Source organism: Alligator sinensis, unplaced genomic scaffold (assembly GCF_000455745.1).
Source record: "Alligator sinensis unplaced genomic scaffold, ASM45574v1 scaffold678_1, whole genome shotgun sequence".
Classification (NCBI taxonomy): Eukaryota; Metazoa; Chordata; order Crocodylia; family Alligatoridae; genus Alligator; species Alligator sinensis.
Window position 1 is genome coordinate 2,655,660 of NW_005842006.1, and position 21,243 is coordinate 2,676,902.

The 21,243-nt window shown below is 40.7% G+C and overlaps 1 protein-coding gene across 9 annotated transcripts in view; it reads left to right on the forward strand.

Annotated features, from left to right (window-relative positions):
* Positions 1-21,243, forward strand: part of LPIN1 (lipin 1) — a 140,129-nt gene that overhangs the window by 93,113 nt on the left and 25,773 nt on the right. For all 9 annotated transcript variants that reach the window (XR_003093596.1, XM_025201839.1, XM_025201840.1 and 6 more), the window contains 6 exons: positions 6,067-6,196; positions 8,659-8,971; positions 10,837-10,930; positions 11,662-11,852; positions 13,675-13,768; positions 15,045-15,114. Coding sequence is in view for 8 of the 9 variants with exons in the window: in XM_025201839.1 (XP_025057624.1) it covers positions 6,067-6,196; positions 8,659-8,971; positions 10,837-10,930; positions 11,662-11,852; positions 13,675-13,768; positions 15,045-15,114 (892 nt within the window). In the remaining variant the exon portion in view is untranslated. The remainder of the gene's footprint in view (positions 1-6,066; positions 6,197-8,658; positions 8,972-10,836; positions 10,931-11,661; positions 11,853-13,674; positions 13,769-15,044; positions 15,115-21,243) is intronic.

Consider the following 21,243-nt stretch of genomic DNA (forward strand, 5'->3'; position numbering starts at 1 on the left):
CTTACTACTAACCTAGCCACTTGGGAGGAAAAATGCTAGTTACTTCCTAACCATCTCCCACGTGGGGTCTGTTGGGAAGTTCATTGTCCAGAGAAATCCTGCACTGAACTGTGATGTGATCAACAGTAAAACCTGAATTAAAACTAAAAAAGAAAGCATCCAGGGACATAATTGTCAAGATTACTGGGAGGTATAAAATTAAGTATTTTCATAGCAATTAATACAGACATTTTATCATTTAATTTATTTTAAATGGCATTTCCATGCCACAGAAAATAGGAAATCTTCCTCCAAAATTTGCTTTCCTCAAGTGTACTACAGTATTTGTACATGAATACCTGAAAAAATCCCCATGAGTTAGCACTTAATTACACAAGAGAAGGAGGAAACAAAACCAAATCCATGGTGAGAATGGAGTAGTGAGGAAAAGGAAGCTTTTTTTTCCCTCTTGTTTTCCTGCTGTCTTTCACTAGGTTGATGATGGAAGCTTTTACTTAGATGGACTTAGCAGGGAGAACGTTTGGTTAAAACACTAATCTAAGATTTAGGAGACCTGTGTTTAAGCCTCTGCTCCCCTACACTTTTTCTCTGTGACAAGAGGCACATCATTTACTGCCTCCATTTCCTATTCCCACAGTGGGGTGTTGTGAGGATAAACAGATGTAAGTCATGAGGTGCTCAGATACTCAGGTGAAGGTGCCATATAAGTGCCTAAGATAGGCTGCATTTCTCTTCTTTCCAACTGCCCTTTCTCGTATTTTGGGGTCAGGAGACTGTTTTCATGATTTCTTTCTTGGACCCCTGGCTGACGTTTATTGTTGGCTCAGGCTCTCTCTATATTTGTTAGGAAGCACTGTGGTCATCAGTGTCCTTCTTTTGCTTGATGCTGTAAAACTGTCAGTTCCTCAGTTCTGTACTAGTGCTGTGCGAAGCTTCACCAGGTGTTTCATTTCGACTTTGTTTCAACTTGTTTCAAGCTGGGAACAGCCTGACTGGGGGAGGCGCTTCCCCCAGCCAGGTTCAGTTCCCCAGCGCTGAGTCCCAGGCAGCAGGAGCAGGGACCTGTGATCCTGCAGGCAGATTGGGGATCCACTTGTACCCCTGGGAGGGCTGTGGGGGCTCTTCCAGACTCCTCCCGGGGGTGCAGGACCCCTGATCTGCCTGCCGGATTACAGGACACTGCTCCTGCTCCCGGGCTCCTGCTTTTCAGCAGCCTGAGGTGCAGTTTCCTAGAAACCCCTGCACCAATCTCACTTAAACTTGGCAAGCTTCATGCCCCCTAAAGGGGCTATGATCCTGGCAAGTTTAATCAGAATCAGACAAGAAATGACAAAGTTATAGGCTGTTTTGTGCTTCCCCATTATAGCCTATGGGTAAAACATTGAAACAGCATCGAAACAGCGAAACCATTTTGACAAAACGGAACAGAACCGTGCTTTCAAAATGAAACAAAACTTGAAACGAAGCACTGTTCCGTCGAAACGGAAGTCAAAGCAGAACGCTGCTGCTTTGCAAAGCCCTATTCTGTAGTATATCATTAATATGACATCAGAGCTGCATCTGTTGACCATTGTAACTGAACTAAGGTTTCCATTCCTTCTTGGGCAGCAGAGATGAACTTCTTGTGCTTCATTTGTTGTTATCTGTAATGACATACTGAATTCAACAGAATTTCACAAGTCTCCTTGAGGACCTAATTTGAGAATAGACGGGCTGCACAGAGGTAATAGGGCCTGGTTCAGCCTCTACCAACTTTACCACTGCTGTGGATGTGTGAAAACGAAAGCTTGAATTTCCGCTCTCAGGCTGGGTTTGCAGCACTGGTGGTGTTAATGCTTAGAAATAAACCCAAACTACATGGAATTTAACAGATGGTAATAAAATTGGAAGATCCCCAGTGCTATGTTTCCAGAATCTTTTTTCCAAGCACAGCCTTGGCTTAAATGATCATAAGTGCCTTAAATGATACCCTCAGTATCTTCACACAATCAACCCATTGTTTTCTAGTAAAGGAATGCCTATTTCCTAAAGAAAATAACAGTTTTGTTAAACATTTGGACAGGCGGTTGGTGTGCCGTGGTTCCTACTTATTCTTGTCTATACAACTGTCTTACTGTGCCTCTGTGATCTCTGTCTCTCTGCTATATCCACTTTTGTCTCATTTTAAGTTTAGTCTGTAAGCTCTTTAGAACAGGACTCCATTTTTAATATAGTTTTGTGGGAACCAGTGCTCCGTGCACCATCACAATACAGGTAACAAATGACGGTCATCACTCCTGTTGGTATTACTGAACCATTTCCCACTGCTTCTACGCAGTCTGACCTGTGGATGCACATCACTGTGCAGTGATGAAGAAAGCATTACTTTGCCCATGTCAGCCCTAGATTCCATAATATGGAATTTTATAGCTGAACAGAGTGCTGGTTTTTTTGCAGAATTATAGTTTTAGGTCCCAGTAGATGTCAGTAGTATTTTCTATTTTCTGAACTTATCCTTTCTGCCTTCCCCAGCTCTCCCCCACCTCCCCTGACCTTAATATGTTACCTGAAGAGCACTATCAGATCCTACCAGGCCCAGGAGCAAGAAAATAGAAATAAGAAATGAATCATGTGAGACAGGATACAAACATTAGCTTTTCAGCCTTACATAGTTTTGGTCCCGAATGAACCAAATTCAGCCCTAGTGCAAGCCATTAGCCAAGATTTGATTTGTTCTAGTGTTGTTTTTAAAAAAATCTTGGGAGGAGACCTTTTTAAACTGATTTTAGAATCTGCAGCATTAAGTGAACAGTATTTTAAAAGTCACAGCATGAAGCAAGGAGAAAGTGTATGACACCAGGATAAAGGGAGAAGTCTATATACATGAACTCAGTAGTCAGAACTAATTCCTTTATTAGTAGACCTTAGAGGTCTTGGTAACTTGTGAGAAAAGCTGTTTAATGTTACAAGAAAACATGGTATTAAAAGAAAGGGAAGTTACTGTGTTTGTGAGAAAAGCTATTTAATGTTACAAGAAAACATGGTATTAAAGGAAAAGGAAGTTACTGAGTGTGCTGTGGTAAACAGGGAAAGGAAGGAAGGATTTCCACATCATAGAAGAGAGCATTTACATTTCTGCTTTTTTCCTTTACTACTAATGGGCGATTACTGTCCATTGCAAAGTGTTCTCTCTTCATCTGGGTAACCCTGATGGGCCAGACAAGTCAAATACAGGCTAGAGAAGGAGGAAATGCTTTCCAAGCAGATCAGTGACCGGATCCCAAGGAGGCAGTGCATTTTCATTACTGGTCTGGGTTCCTTTTTTAGGGTTTCAGTCACATAAAATCAGTGTTTTATATATTCCAAAAGGATGGTTTGTACAACAGAGCTATGATAGCCATTGGCTCCCCAGTGCAAATGGAATCATGGTGATTCTGGTGTGTTTTAGAGAGGAAGAAAGCCAGAGATGTTTCTCTAAGGGACAGACCTCCTCAAAAGGTTAAGGATGCCAGTGCCAGTTTGCTATTTGTGGATGGTATGGAAAATTACCCTGGTTCTTCCATAATGTTTCAACTGATCTAAGTAGAATGCTTTTCAAATAATGCCATATTTAGCCTTTGCCTTTCTCATGCATGTTTACATTTCTGATTTGATTTTGCAGTTCTGAAATTAAGTGGACATTCCAATTATAATTATTACATTGTTTTTAAAGGTACATTAGTATTTGTATCCTAATCCCAAGGAGAAATACATGGGAAAGTATTGTGGAATATGAACTGCCATTGCCTTCTAAACTTATTATATCTTCACTGCATTTAAGCAAAGCCAAATAGCTACGAAAGTAAACACTGAGGAAGCATGAATTTCCATTGTGTTTGTGTGAAAAATCACACACTTAATTTTGGGAAATGGGTGGGGTTAGTAGGAATACAGGGTTCAAGTTTTAGCTATTGCCTTACTGCATTACCTGGGACAAGTGATATGGGCTAGGTCTCATCATTTAAATGACTGGTGCATCAGGGGTAGCCCAAAACAGATACAAATTTCTATACTTGCCTTTATGTGCGTGTGTGCCAGGTTGTCCAGAAATCTTCCTTACTGCGGTGCATCAGTGGCAAGAGTACTTGTCTTTACTTTGAGGGGAATTGTGTGAAGGGAACTGGTGAACTGTCAGCTCTTGAATGATTATAATATCCATCATCACTGAAAAGTGGATGGGTTCCAGACCAAGTTAAAACAGGGCCCAGGTTCTAACATATTCTCCAGCTGGATAAGAAAGCATGGGCTATCTAAATCTCTAAACCTCATTGTGTACCTCTAAACATCATTCAGAGATAGTCTGTATAGATTGGTTTAGTAGTAGTGCCCAGGTCAACGCTCTGCTTAACTGTGGGATGAAGACATAATTATAGAACCATAGTTTGGAGTGTATTAGTGTGTCTGAAGGTGCATAGATATGCCTGGTGGAATTTCCTAAAAGATCCTGGCTTCATTATTCACATATATTTCAATGGGGGCTAGGTGTCTAGGTGCTTTTGAAAACTAAGCAAGGAACTTTTCATATTTTGGTGCCTAAATACCTTTAAAAATCTGTTCCTTTATCTCGTCACCTGTAAAATTATGACAACATAAAGATTAATTGTTTGTAAATTCCTAGGAGAAGGTTTTTTTCCTAGAGATGACTCTTGCATATTTACTAGGTGGCTGCTTACTTGTACTTAGACTTGATTATGACTCATTCAGACTGAAGTAAGAAGTGCCTTTTTAACAGAAAGTATAAGCTACCATTGGAGCAATTTACCTGGATTCTCTGTTGCTTTAAATCATAATTGGATAAATATCCCTGAGATGCTACATCTTACCCAGCGATAGGGAGTGACTGGAGGAATTACTGGATGAAATCCTATGGCATGCGTTATATTGATGGTCAAACTAGATAGTAAAAGGGTTCCTACCAGTCTTAAAATCTATGAATCATAAATGATTGGTGGCTGACCCAACCATTCATATTCATTGTCTTTAATACACTAAAGAAGATGATGTCACAAACTAGCAATTTACTAATTTAATTATTAAAATCATTTGACATAAGTTGTTTGACAGCTGATTGACCAGTTTTCCAGTAGGAAAGATGAAAGGTCAAATTCTGGACATATAGGGTACTTATGCACGTACTCGGATGCATTCCAATTAGAGCACATTGGAGCAGACTCGTCTGCTGGCATGTTCTAATTAGAATGCTTCAGCGGGCTGCAGCATCGTGTGTATTCCATGTCCCACACTTCAAAATGGTGGCGGGGGTACTTTTAACTAAATTTCGTAGAATGAACTTTAGTTAAAGCGCCCCCGCCGCCATTTTGAAACACGAACCATTGAATACATGTGACACTATGGGGTTTTAATTAGAGCCTCTCTTCCAGAGCTTCCCCTAATTAACGTGCCCTCACCTCAACAACCCAGAGCATGTGTATAGATACCCACAGTTCCAATGGCACCGATAGCCTTCAAATGCACATAAGGGAAAAATTTAAGCCTTAAGAATGGGTAACAAAGTAAAAATGGAAATAGTACAGTAGATCAACTGTATTCTTACGAGGGCCTACTGCTTCGAAGGATGCAGTTTCATGATCCTATTGAATTGCCTCTGTATTCTACCTCCACATTGATAGTACTGGCATCCATAAGCCTTTCATAATTTATTTCTGTGGTAACCATCACTATTTCTTCCATTCAGTTATATGAATGGAACCCTGTCCTTGAACTAGTCCATAATGTTACTCCTGCTACCCCCTCCAGAAGATCTGCTTATACTAAGTTGTATACAAAAACAATGCTTCCTGTTACTAATGATTATTTAGACAATTAATATAATTAATATATATTTTATAAATAGTTTACCACTTTCCCTCCATACTTGATTTCCTGATAATTTCCTTAGTTATTGTATTTTGGGGTAAGCAACTGTTCTGAAAGTGCTTGGCACATTGTGGTTGCCTTTATAATAGAAATACGTGTGTTGCATAATCTAGCTGCTTTTTACTCATCTTTTTGTAATAAGCACTTTTAAAATTGTTTTTCCCCTATCAGCCCCTCAGGTTCACGGCCTCCCACTCCTAAAAGTGATTCAGAATTAATCAGTAAAACTTTGGACCGGGGAGCACAGAAGAATAACCCACAAATGCATTGGGCCTGGGGAGAACTACCTCAAGCTGCAAAGGTATCAGATGTAAATCTTGTTCAGTCCTGCTACTATCTTCAAGGCTTTAACAGGGCCTGTACAGTCACATTATTTCAGACAGATGACATATGTGCATAGTTTTACATTTTATATAGGAATATCAGTGTCAAGTTTCAGAGCTGATTTATGCTGAACTGTGAAAGCGAAGAACAATAAATTATTTGTTGCAATGGAGGAGAGAGAATTTGAGATGGATTCAAAGTGGGTGGGTGGCATGGTTAGATAGCTTTAGAAGCTTCCTTTGGATTGAGGGGGCAGTGGAGGTTTTGGAATGAATGCCAAAAAAGCACCAACTGAGTGGAGAAATGTTCAAGGCCTGAACAAGAGTTTTAGCTGTTGGGTCAGACAGAAAGGGTCAGATTTCTAAAATACTGTAGAGGAAGAAGTGATAAGATATGAATATAAATAAGATGGGTATAGAGAAAGAAAGGAAAGTGTTGGAGGTGTCATAGGGTGTTCTATCTAGAACTTCAGGCTTTGGCCTCCTTCTGTAGGAGGAAGGCATTGTGTGAAAAACACAGTAGTATAGAATTAAATGTCCTTGTTTTTATTCATATATTTATCACTAATTGGAATACAGTAGAATGCTAAACAGCTTCTCCGATCAGGACAACCCTTGAGCCGTTATGAGATGGGGTAGTAACTGTGTGATGTAATTGTTGAATCTGCATGTCCACATAGTGTAGCAAAAGCCATTACAACTTTAACCTGGTTTCATTCAGAGTTAAATTTACAGAGATTTAGCTCATTAGATACGTACAGGGGTATGCAGAGGTAATATTTAACAGCATAAATAGATGGTGTATGACAACTCCCCGTACATTTTGGAAGCAGCTAAAAGTTAGTTCCGTCTATAGCCATGTTTAGAGTCAGGAAGGAATTTTACCCCAGGATCAAATTGGTACCGACTCTGGGGGTTTTTGCCTTCCTCTGTAGCAGGGGGCGTGTGGCCCTCTATCTGGGATCTCTTGAAAATATATTAACAACTTTTTACAGAAGCAGGATATTGGCTTGCCATGGTCCTCCTGCTTTACCTCTGGCAGGTTAGGATGTTATGCCTTGTCAGGGTTGACTGTAGTTTTATTAAGAGGTTAGGTTATGGATTTGGATAGGAGGAGTTGGACAGTGGTGGTCCTACCTCAGGCAGGGTTTGGACTAAATGACCTATGGAGTTCCCTCTCAGCCCTACTTCTCCATAATTCTCTATGATTCTGTGGCCAGAGGTTGCATATTAAATGATTTTATTAACAGATGACCAGATAAGGGAATTCAGAAAGCTTTTACATTTTTTTTTTCTCAGAAGCACTCATCCTCACCAAACAGCAACAGGTTTCCTGATAAGGGAGGAACAAGGACTCTTTGAAGAACTTTATGGGAATTGATTGGAGTGCTGTTGTTCAGGGTTCATCTGCATATAAAATGACTGGCCAGTATTTCAGAAAAGTGACTAGTGATTTTAGGAGCTCTGATTTTTGGATGCCAGACTGCAGAAATCTTTACAGGGCTTTTCAGAAATTGCTGACCAACCATTTTTTCAATATTGGATTCTTTCACAGTGTTAAGATGAACACTTGAGGTCATTAGTTAATTTTGAAAATCTTGGCTCCATCTGTAATTCTGCATTGCAGATTTTTTTTTCCTTTTAAGTAATTGAAACCAGCACATACAATTACATTGTGTCTTGTGATTGTTCTGTGGATACATGATACAGGGTGACATTTTTAAAGATCTAGATAATTGAAGGTGTTTGTGGGAGGTCCGTAATACCTTAAACATTCTGGATCTAAATGTTTGAGGAACCTACAACCCAGTAAAAGTCAATGGGACTTAGATTCTTAAGTCACTGATAGAGTTTAGAAAATATAATCTGTGCAACCAACTAAGAGGCATGTTTGCTACTGATTTATTAATCTTCAGAACACAGCTGCTCATTCTATGTGACATACTCAAGTTGTATAACAGTGGGCAAATGCAGAAACTCAATATTTGGCACTCAGGTCAGATGAAGATACATGCCTACTTGGTGCATATGCGAATCAATGACCTGATACCATACCAAGCCAGCTTTGCTATGTGTGAATAATACCAAAGCCAAGCCACACTAAACTGGTAAACTTCAGGCAGAAACTCCACCAAGACAACAAAGAAAGCTTCTTCTTTCATTGTATTAGAAAGTTAATACAAAATATTCTGAGTGTGTTTTAGTTAACAGAGGTTTTCGTCTATAACTGGCTCTCTTGAGAACTCTGCCTGCAAATTATCGGTGTTAAGAAACTTATCCAGCTTCAAAGTATAGCTTGGTATTCTTACCTCCCACTGAACTCAAAATCAAATATGGCATTGTAAAACAGCTTTGTGTAGCACCCTGAGAACTTTGTGTTGCCTTTTCCGCAGGTGCCTCTTGATCTTCATCTGTTTCCTTTCTTTTTCCCCCCCTGTAGTCCACTTCACTCAAGGCTAAAGAAGCTGGTGCGATGAATGTAAATCCTTCTGAAAGCACTCACTTTCGGGTCATACAAAGTGCTCCTGCAGAAGAGTTTGGCAGTGTATCTCTTTCACCTGCTCTTGGACAGGCAGATACTGCAGCTCCTGATGAAACCGAGCCCCAGCCAGAACCAGTTGAGATAAATCAACCAGAGCCTGAGTCTGCAGGAGCAGTTGCAGCACCTCTGCCTGCAAATGAAGACATAAAACAAGCTGCATCTTGCTTAGCTCAGCCAGTTAGCAAAACAGATTCACCCCTCAAAAAGAAAGGTAGAGCATTTGCTTCTACAGTGTATGTCCATGATTTTGCTTGTAGATCCCAGTATGATAAGATATTCTGTACTCAACCACACTAATCTAGAACATTCAGAACTAATAAAATCATTTTAGGTTATGCTGAAAATACATAAGCATTTTACATCATCAACAGCTAAATGCAGGTTAGTTGTGCATGCTCTTTAATAATAAAGGTATGGAATGAGGATTTTATCCCTTGGGTTTTTCTGACATTTAGTAGATCAAAGCACAGGAAAAAGGCTACAAAACTTGTACTGAACTCTTCCCTGGCAGAAAATCCAGGTATTGCAGAAGTTTATGGTACAAGCATGCTATGGGTTAGTGTTTGTAGGGAATGCTGCCATTATGACATTCTGCCATTATCTCCTGGAACACCCTAGCCTCAGAAAGACATTTCAGAATGTCTCGTAGGTGAACATGATACATACTACAAAAGTAAGTGGTTTCATGTCATATAAGCAACTGCAGGTCTCGTTAGCATATACATAATCTTCTTAAGTTCATGTGGTATAACTCTGTCTGATTCATTTCTTTCTATTTGCCAAAGATAATGTCAAATTATCTTTCCATAAGTGTACAGGGTCAAACTCTGTTCCACCTACTATTGGATTTTAGTGTGATTCTATTCCACCCTGCTCAAGTCCCTGATAATCCATTAATACATCTACTTTTATAACAACAGCCACTTTATCCTTACGACTGAGTTACAAGAAACCCCCCAAAACAAAAACCAAAAACCGAATAAGGAGGAAGAGGACCTACCCACCTTTTGCATTAATGGTTTTTCAAGGACTCAAATGAGGTGCAGTAGAATTGCACTTATGTGCTTAAGTTGACTTTTGGCTTAATAAGTAGACTTGAGTCTGGCCCATAATATCTACATGAGTTTTACTTGTTCACAGTTTCTATTTTTGTAGACCCCAAATTCTCCAGGGATTATCCAAAACATCAGAAATGTATGCTTTAACCTTTGTACCAGAAAACATTATTACGAGTCTGTTTTTCAGCCCCTTCAGTAGTTCCGCATTTTTGAGGACAGAGATTATAGAGTTGTTCTACCTAGCATTCAAGCCTTAAATTATCTTCTTTGGATCACTTTTCAAATATTAAAATATGAGGAGTTCTGTGTGTTTGGGTAAAGAATGCTAATGGGAGTTTACAGTACTGAGTCAGAATATCATGACCTTGCCATTTCTGCCATTAGCTGCCATTTCTGCCATTAGCAAGAGACCAAAGGTGGCCCAGTATAGAGGGTACTCACTAGAGACCTAGGTTCAGGTCCTTTGCTTGTCATGGCTGTCTTGAAGCAAGCTACTTAGGCCCAGATCATTTTTGATTACCATATCTTTGATGATATGACCCTCAGCCTTTCTGTGCCTCCTTTTACCAGCTATAAAATGGGGATAATATTATTTCCCCAACTCACAGGGAGTTATGAAGCTAAAGATATCAAAGATTGTGAGGTCCTCACAGTTGAAGGGTGGGAGGGAAGGCAGCAAATGAATACCTTAGAGAGAAAGCAGTGAACACAAAGCATTCTAAAATGTCAATGATTTTAATTCCTAGTTGGCTCTATTTGGACTTGTAAGGTTCAGTACCTCAGAAACTCAGCCTTTTTCTGAGTCCTTTGAGCACCTAAAACCAAATCTGAATTCAGCAGCCAGGATTGAAACATCTGGCTTTGCAATGATAATCCTACATTTTCTTTCTACCTCAAACTATCTTCATATGTTTTATGTACTATTGAACTTGTAAACCATACTGTTGTTTTTTTTTTAAATTCCAGTTCTTTATTTGGAAAACACTTATTCATTTAGTTATTTATTCTGTGTTTACAGATAAACGAAGTCGGCATCTTGGTGCCGATGGTGTCTATTTAGATGACCTCACCGACATGGATCCGGAAGTTGCTGCACTTTATTTCCCCCAAAAGTATACGTTATTTGTTTGTATTAAATAATAGTATTTAAATACTCATCTTTTCCTGACAGGTTCTTTTCAGCGGTCATTGCACCAAACAGTTTTATTGCATGTTATGAATAGTTTGTGTTTCCTGAAACAAAGTCTAAGTTTAATGGGATTTGGAGAAAGATAAACAAAACTATGCATCGAGAAGCTGGTATTCTTGAAGCTTTTAAAGCATTCCACACTTGTGCATAAGACCCTGTCTGAAACTGATAGTCTTTTTGATTGACCTAGAATTTATTAATGTTAATATTAGTATTACGTATTCATTACTCAAAGCATCTTAATACTCTACAGTTTGTAATCATCTACATGTAGCATGATGGAATATTATTTTGGGTGATATTTACAGTGTATATGCTTGTGAAAATGTGTTTTGAGCCAAAACACATCATTGCTATTTTTGGTTTAATTTTCATTAGTATTTCTTTTAACAAGTTTTTGGTTCTCATTTCATATCATAATTTAGCATGATAAGAAAAGCATTTAGCATATTCCCCATCCTATGCACAAAGTTATACCAGTACAAACAGTTTTAAAGTGCTTGTACTGGTGAGGTACATAGATGAAGCAGTGGAGCTTTTGTGTTCAGTAATGAGTTTAAATTCTTATTAGGCAAGACAATTACCATGTAAAATAGTGTTTGTTTCTATGAGGCTGAAAGCAATGAGGACTAAAAGCCCAATTTATTTTTTCAGTGGTGATAATACTTTACATAATAAGAATGGAAATGAAAATGGACCACGGTCTGCCAATCAGTCTCCTCAGTCTGTTGGAAGTTCAGGTGTTGACAGTGGTGTTGAAAGTGTCTCTGATGGAATAAGAGATTTGCCCTCCATTGCCATTTCACTCTGTGGTGGTCTTAGTGACAACAAAGAAATAACAAAAGGTATGGTATGAGCTTGTACCTTGCCATTACATGTTGTTTAAATCTCAGCATCTGTTAAAAATGAAACAGTGCCCTCTTGGCAGACAAGGTTCTTTGGGTAAGACAAGGTTTGTCAGTGCCCTCTTGTGGTTAACTGGGATTTAAGATTGAAGGAATAAGCAGCACTTTTCAGACAGCGAGGAACAGTCTCACAATTTCTAGGGGCATTAATACAATACTACTTATTTTAACATTCTGTACTTCATACTGCTGGTTTTGTGCATTAGTAATAAAATGGTGTCTTTACCGCCTAAATTACCTTGTAGTACAGTATGATTACTAAATTCTTATCTACGGTACCGGTAGAGAGGAAGAATATCCAGAGGTTAGGACACCAGCCTGTGACTGGGAAGATCCCAGCTTTACCAGAGATATCAGGTGTGATGTCACTACTTCTGTTCTTCATGTGTAAATTGGGGATAACAGCACTTCCTTCCCTTAAATGGGTGTTTGAAGATGAAGAGATTAAAGACTGTGAGGAGTGCAGATGCAGTGGTAATCAGGGCCATAGGGGTATCTAAGACTGATACTTTATTTGAGCACTGTTTGTAAACTATATTTCACATGTATGGTAATAAATTGTAATTATATTTATCCAGTGGTTTGAAGTTGCAGTAAAGTATGTTTAGATTGGATATCAGGAAAAAATTCTTCATGGTTAGATCAGTGAGGCAATGGAATAGATTGCCTAGGGAAGTTGTGGAATCTCTATTCCTGGAGGTTTTCAAGAAAAGGTTGCATAAGCACTGGTCAGGGAACTATGCCTATGCTCTATTGTGGGTATTAACTATCTTTCTGGAGTTTGCTGGTTGATGCATGGGGCTGAGAAGGACTTTTTCCCCCTTTTTGCTATTACATGTCTAGGTTTTTTATTTCACCTTCCTCAGAAGCACTATATCCAATGCTGGAGATTTTGAATTGGGTGCACCAGAGCTAGGGTTAAAAAGCCCATAGGGTGCTAGATAGAGGGTCTTGCCCCTCTGCCACATTTGTAAGGCAGGAAGGAATTTTATCCCATTGTCAAATTGGTGTGAATTGGGGGGATTTTGCCTTCCTCTATAGAAGGGGGTATTGCCCTCTTGCTTTGATCTTTCAAGTGTATTTTAACAACCCTTGCAGCAGCAGGACAGTGACTCCATTTCCCTGCACTTTACCTGTGATAGGTGCTATGCATTGTGGTTATCTGACAGTGCTGACTGTGTAGTTTTAATAATAGGTTAGATGAGGACTTGTATGGGAAGGTTTGCATAGGGATGATCCTGCTTCAGGCACAGGGTTGGACTAGATGACCTCCAGTGGTCTCTTTCTGCCATGATTTTCTATGGGTCTGTGATTGTTGTGGTTTAGTTAATCATGTTTCCAGTTCCTGAGGACAGGACAATACACAAAGGGTTTATTCACAGAGCACAAACATTTCTCACTCTCCCTTAGGTTATGATCAGGCACTAGAGCTATGGTCCTAGTGCCATTTGACTGAATAACTCATGGCTGGAGCACAGTTAATGCAGAGCAGTATAAGGCACAATTTCTCTAGGTGTTAAGGTGATATTGCAAGATGCTGATGATAGCCCTGACTTTCATTGTCCGTCTCTTCTGAGTTAAAAAAGCAGCTTCAAAAAAGTGCTTAGCATCTGGAAAGACTGGGCCCCTAGGTATCTTAACTCCATAGTACTGAATATCTCAGCACCCCAACAGTGAAGGATGACATTTAGCTCTCTGAGATGCTTTTAGAATGGGCAACCTATATGGGCATGATTAACTTTTTTTTTTTTTTTAACAACAGATCAGTTCTTAGAGCATGCAGTAACATATCAGCAGTTTGTGGACAATCCTGCCATCATTGATGACCCCAATCTTGTGGTTAAGATTGGAAACAAGTAAGTATATTTCAGAGGAAACAAGTCAAGCCCTGTTGCAATAACACTTGTATTTTCTGTAGCATCACTTTAGTGCTTGCAGCAGCTCCACCTTTGCTGGAAAGTGGGCTCTTGTTTTTCTACTTTGAAAAAGTCAAATCTCCAGCTACTTCTTTTTCTTCTGCTGCCTAGTTACACCTGCCCAGTAACTGTTTTGGCAGCTAGTCAAAGTGAACCCAATTTGCATTTCAATGGATAGCACTGAGTGCTAACTGCATTCATAATCAATAGAATTAAAATGAAATATCATGTAAACCTTGCTCTTAGATTGGGATTTGGCATATTTGAGCAATGAGCACTGTGGTCTGCTCATGACTACTCCATACATATTCTATAAGGGGAATATTGCATCCTAATTTCCTGGCTGCTGATGTGGTCTTGGGAAAAGTGCTTATCTTCTGTGTGCCTCTGTCCCTTCACGTGTAAACAGAGGTAACGATACTTGCCAATGGTGTAGGGCAGGGTTGCTCAACCTCCAGTCTGCAGGCTAAATCTGGCCCATGGAGCAATGTTGTCCAGCCCATGGGGCTCCCCACTGTGCCACTCAGTGGGCCAGCAGGGCACAAAAGTTTGAGCACCACTGTTGTAGCATGTTGTGAAGAGAAGACTAATCAGTGAAGACTTAATGACATAGTTTCCTTTGGGATCACATCTATATTGCATCCTTACTGAGCTTGTGACTGCTGTCAAAAAGCATGGCCCATCCACTTGTCCAGGGTAGGAGGTGTCCAGACAGAGCAGAGGTATGCTGTGAGGAGCTGTGCAAGCTACATTTTTATGAGTAGATGTGTAACACCTCTCAGGATTTAGTCTTCTATTTAAACACGGGAAGTTGAAGGTACATTCAATAATACCACAGAAGAAATTCTACACCTTACAGAACCCAGCCCTTAGCATTTGTATAGAGCGCTGAAGTATAAGAAACAGTGTGTGTGGCTGGTAGAAAATGTAGGTTATGCTATAATAATGAGCTTTGGCATAGGCATACGGAATGGATGTTCAATCAGTTTCTCCATGATTACCCAAGAACCTGCGAAAAATACTTGTGTGAAGACCCAACTATATTAGTCAAATTAGATGGGTCTTCTGATGCTCATCTGGTCCAAATGTTGTAGTTTTCTTCTTTATTTTAACAAAATTCTATCATATTAATCTACTATGTGATGCATATTAGGTTGTGGATTGGAGTCTTTGAGAGCATAAAGTGGAACAGTAATTTTTTTGTTTGGCTTCGTAGATACTACAACTGGACAACAGCTGCTCCACTCCTCCTGGCAATGCAAGCATTTCAGAAACCTTTGCCAAAGGTAAGATTGAACATGGAAGTCATTTGGGACAATGTCAGAACTGTGGCATTTTGCATTTCCATAAGAAAATCAAGTTCACAAACACAGAAAAAGTAACCTTATTGTACAGAAGGATATGTGCACAGAAAGTAGCTGAACCAGCATATTTAGTTTCTGCTGAGAACCTGGGGCCAAATTTAGCCCCAGAGGCCATGTCCACACAAGTGTGGGTATTTCTTTCCCTGGGGACACGAAGCAGTGGCACACCTTGTCCCCGGGGAACCCCTGTGCTATGCGTCTTCTGGTGTGTGGCAGGTTACCATGGGTGGGGTGGGGCTGGAGCCAGCACGGTGCCTTACTTGAGGTCCTGGGGGCCTCCTGGGGCTGCAGTAGCAGCAATCCTGCCACTTGGGAGTCTGGCTGGCAGACAGAGTGTGGCTCTGGGTGGTGCATGCTGCCCCTGTGTGCCCCGCTCTGGTGGTTTTTTGCATGGGATTTTTGACCCTGAGATCTCCCAGGGTCACCCTCTCCAGCCCCCCCACCTCCCCACCCTACACACACTGCTACCTTGCAGCAGTGGAAACAGCTGAATGTGTGTTATGTGGCACCGCTGATGTGGCTGTGCTTGTCTAGATATGGCCAGAGTGAGCAAGGCTAAATTTTGTCTACATTACATTATTTATTTGCTGAGTTACAAAAATATGCAAAGTATTTAGAGCTAAAAAGTCCTAAAAGTGAAAGTCCTTCTTGATGATTTATCCTCCCCTCTCTTTTGGATCAATATTTGTTGGCTTCTCAGCATAGATTATATTTATACAGACAACTGAATTCTGTAACTGAATATTTGGTGTCTGTGTCTTCTATTATGTCTGCATAGAGTTTGTAATCTCAGTAGAAGTCGAGACTAAGATTTGGACAGTTGTTACAGTAGTAGGCCTTGCTTGAAGTGCCAGAAAAGAACCATATGTCCTCTAGGGAGATTTGTAATTGGATACAGTGTTTTCCACTGCTAAGTTACTTATTTGCAAGCCAAGCAGCCTGGGAGCAACAGATTGCTATGAGCAACTGACAGCTGTTTGGTGGCTTATATTAAATGAATTAGTGGGCTTGGTCCAACGTCTGTCTGGTGGTCAGGTTTCCATATCAAGACTTAGTGTGGAGATACTCTATAAATGGCTGCTAAGTAATAAATATCATATTTGGCACTAATCAGTACCCCAGTTGGCCACAGATTCAATAGATCATAGTACTTAAACTATCCTCTTACCCTCGGAAGTGCTCCCCATTGTACAGGGTTCATTAACAGGAACTTATTGGGAAAACAGCCATTCTGCAGTTTTGCTTGCTACACAAATATCATCTCTGGTTTTGATCCATGTGAGTTCAAAACGTCTTAGTGTCATTTTGAATTTGGAATCTAAATTCACTGAAAATCTAAGGGCTTCTATACATGTGCAGGGAGGCTGCTCCGATGTGCTCGATTAATTGAGTCCGCTGCAGCATGGAAATGAATGTGCTCTGCCAGCCTCTGGCATCATGTGTATCAGCATCCCCACATTGAAAAATGGAGGTGGAATGCTTTGAAATAAGGCTCGTCAAATGAGCTTTAATACAAAGCACCCCGCTGCCATTTTTTCAGCACAGGGATGCTGATACATGTGATGCTTGGGCACTTTTAATTAGCATGGCTTGCTAATTAAAGTGCCCCACCCTGCCTCCCATAGTACACCTATAAACATCCTAAGACACAAGCTCAGTCAGTGCCACAGCATTACTCAGTGTGTCTTTGTGTCAGGACCATGTACACCTGTAAATCTATGCAACTGTAGTGTAACATACAGGCTCAAAGTAAACTGCCCCATATTTGCAAACATCTGGTGAATTTGGTCTCAGTGGGCATGTCTACATGAGATGCTACTGTGCAGTGGCGTTGGTGGGCACTAACTGTGATGTGATGCTTCTTCGCAGCAGTAACAAGCTACTCCGCAGTACCTTGTTGCTACTGCGCAGTAGTGTCTGAAAAAACCATGCTCTGACACTATTGTGCAGTAATTTATGCAAGTACTAAATGACTGTGTAGTAACAACTGCACAGTCAGCAGCTCATGCAGACATGGCCACTTTTGAGTTAGTAATGAATTGTACAACCAATTGAGTTTTGTGTTTCATTGCAATTATTTTACTCATCTCTATGCCTTTGATGGGTCGATTAGGAGATTCAGGGTTACATTGCAGTTGGGATGAAATGAAGGGTAGTTTAGCCATTGATTTCAATGGGTTCAAGACTTCACCATTCTTTACACAAATATCATCTCTGGTTTTGATCCATGTGAGTTCAAAACGTCTTAGTGTCATTTTGAATTTGGAATCTAAATTCACTGAAAATCTAAGGGCTTCTATACATGTGCAGGGAGGCTGCTCCGATGTGCTCGATTAATTGAGTCCGCTGCAGCATGGAAATGAATGTGCTCTGCCAGCCTCTGGCATCATGTGTATCAGCATCCCCACATTGAAAAATGGAGGTGGAATGCTTTGAAATAAGGCTCGTCAAATGAGCTTTAATACAAAGCACCCCGCTGCCATTTTTTCAGCACAGGGATGCTGATACATGTGATGCTTGGGCACTTTTAATTAGCATGGCTTGCTAATTAAAGTGCCCCACCCTGCCTCCCATAGTACACCTATAAACATCCTAAGACACAAGCTCAGTCAGTGCCACAGCATTACTCAGTGTGTCTTTGTGTCAGGACCATGTACACCTGTAAATCTATGCAACTGTAGTGTAACATACAGGCTCAAAGTAAACTGCCCCATATTTGCAAACATCTGGTGAATTTGGTCTCAGTGGGCATGTCTACATGAGATGCTACTGTGCAGTGGCGTTGGTGGGCACTAACTGTGATGTGATGCTTCTTCGCAGCAGTAACAAGCTACTCCGCAGTACCTTGTTGCTACTGCGCAGTAGTGTCTGAAAAAACCATGCTCTGACACTATTGTGCAGTAATTTATGCAAGTACTAAATGACTGTGTAGTAACAACTGCACAGTCAGCAGCTCATGCAGACATGGCCACTTTTGAGTTAGTAATGAATTGTACAACCAATTGAGTTTTGTGTTTCATTGCAATTATTTTACTCATCTCTATGCCTTTGATGGGTCGATTAGGAGATTCAGGGTTACATTGCAGTTGGGATGAAATGAAGGGTAGTTTAGCCATTGATTTCAATGGGTTCAAGACTTCACCATTCTTCTCTTCGGTTATCAGTCGAAACACCTTTCATGAGTATGAAATATACTGTTTTTTCCCCCTAAACACCAGCGCTTGCATTCCAGTTATTAGTGGAACGAACCAGTCAAAGGAAGAAATGACTACTGAATAAAAAGTGTTGTAGAATCATAGGAAATAGAGGTGTAAAGGATCTTGAGAAATTATTATAGTCCATTCCCCTCCCTGAAGGCAGGATCAACCATACTTAAAAAATTCCTGACAGATATTTGTCTGTCCTGCTCTTAAACTTTCAGTAATAGAGATTCTACAGTCAATCTAGATAATTTATTTCAACATTTAACTATCCTTACAGTTAGAATATTTTCCCCCTAGCCACATCTCTCTTGTGGCATCTTAAACCCAATGAACATGGAGAACAGGTTACAACCTTCCTCATTGTAGTAGCCTTTTACATGTTAGAAGATTGTTGACATATCCTCCTTTTAGCCTTTTGGTCTCTAGATTAGAAAACTCGGATCTTTCAACTTTTACTCAGGGCTTATGTTTTCTAGAGCTGTTCATTTTTGTTGCTTTCCTCTAGACTCGCTCTCCATTTGCTCCACATCCTTTCTGAAATATACTGCTCAGAGCTAGGGACTGTACTCCAGATGAGGCCTTGCTAGTTCTTACCAGGTCTTACAAATACTTGTTGCTTGGAAAGATTTGTATGGGTTAACTTTACCCCAGAAATTACCATTTATACCATAATAGAAAATAAGGCTGGAAGGAACCTCAGGAAGTCATCTTGCCCAAGTCCCTATCCAAACCATCCCATACATGTGTTTGTCTAACCTATTCCTAAAACTAAACAAACAACTCTGCTGCACAACTACAAAGCACATTGTCCCAGAATAGCAGGAACACTAACCTGCTATAAATAAAGCAGAGGGATGAGGACACCATCAAAGTCCTCCTGCTAAAATACACTCAAGAAATTCAAGGAAGAGGATAACTCTCCCAGCTACAGAGCAAGACAACCCCCCTGACAGACTGGGCTGATCTAACCATGGGATCAAATTCCTTCCTGATCCCAAATATAGTGATCAGTCGAACCCTGAGTGGAGGGACAAGACTGTATCCAGGAACTTCCGTTTTTTAATTCCAGCAGGAGCATCAACACACCCCCATCAAAATCCTCAGCCGTTGTTGCAACCAACACCCAGTGTTTCCATTATTATTACCAATCACCCTATAAGTCATATTCCCCCTAACCATTTTCATTACCTTCTGCTGGACTCTCTCCAACTTGTCCACATCTTTTGTGTGTTGAGGGGCCCAAAACTTGACATAGTACTCCAGATGTGGCCTCACTAGTGAAGGATCGAGTAGAATAATTACTTCCTTCGATCTGCTGTTAACACTCCTACTAACGCAGTCCAGTATGCTGGTAACCTTCTTGACTTGTATTCAACAGTTCACCAGTCATCAGTTCCTCACATGTTATGGACATCCATTGGATCACAGGCTCTAGCAATAACATAGGCAAGGAGGTGCCAGTTCTTAAAGCGAGGTTGTCTCCATGTCTTCTTGTATTTGTCACTCTGTCTGAAGGTGGTGTTTGTGATGACAAAACCATGCTCTGTGCATTTGCATAGGAGAAGTATGCCATCGGAATTGGCTTTCCATATCTTTCCTTCCCAGTGGTGCCACTCCAGAGTTCCAGGTCATATCTGACCCTGGCAATGAAGTCACCAAGGAGAAAGATCTTGTCTTCCTTGCAAATATTAGTCATAATGTAGTCAAGGTTGGAGTAAAACTGTTCTTTGACCATCAGCATCAAGTGTTGGGGCATATGCACTGATGATGGTCGTGTGCTGGGTGTTGCTGAGCTTAAATCAAAGAGCTTAAATCAAAGATGTTCATTAATGCCCACAGGGAGCTCCATAAGTAGATTGATGAGCTGATTCTTGATGGTGAAGCTGACTCCATTGTGGGGTGGTTACTCCTTCCAGAAGAAGGTATAGTTTCCACCCTCTTCCTTCAGCTGACCCTCATCTGGTTGTCTTGACTCACTCAGAGCCGGAAGGTTGATATTGTATTTCACTAGTTCTCTGGAGCCAACATCTGTTCTTCTTTCTGGTCATTCATTTTCTTGGTTATCCATTGAGGTGCAAATCTCCATGTTATGAACATCGTTGTATTCTTTTGATGTTTTTGTCTGCAGAAGAGTGATCATGCTGGACATGGTTATCCAACCTGGAGCAGATAAAGCAGTTTAGATTTATGGCACCTTTTCTAGCCCCTTCTCCATGTGGGATGATCATTGCGGGCCCTGAATAGGACTTCTGAGTCATGGTAGCAGCTGCCAAATTGCACCCTGCTCTCAATCCAGGTGCAAGATGACCATCTCACTGCTGCTGCCTGCTGTCCTATACTGGCTCTGTCACCACTGGTTCATTGCTGCAGGGCTTTTGGAGGTTGGTGCAGGAAAGTGTGGTGTTTTTTTTTCCCGTGGTAGAAGCTTGCACGTGACTTTATTTAACATGAGAAAGCTGATGCACAGAAACAGCAACCACTTGATTTTGACAAGGTGGATATATGAGCCCAATGGCATGAAAAACCCTAGATGACAGGAAACCTCCATCTTGCTGCAGCTTTCTTCAGTTTTTACAGTTGTTGAGATCCTGGCATCTTTTCTAACATGATCTTCTGTTGAGGACTTGAGTTTGGACTGTTGTTTGTCTGGAACCTCCCCTCAGGCCGGTTTGCCATTGGTGACCCTGCCAGGTGTGTGAGAGTCTGGGCAACTTAGCTTTGAGGATCATTGGGACACATAAGCCTCCTCACCACTTCAAGGTCTTGATCCATGTAGAAGATAGTGAAAGTTATGCACATGCTTAAATACTTTGCTGAATGGAGCCATTGTTTTTAACAATTCTTTCCC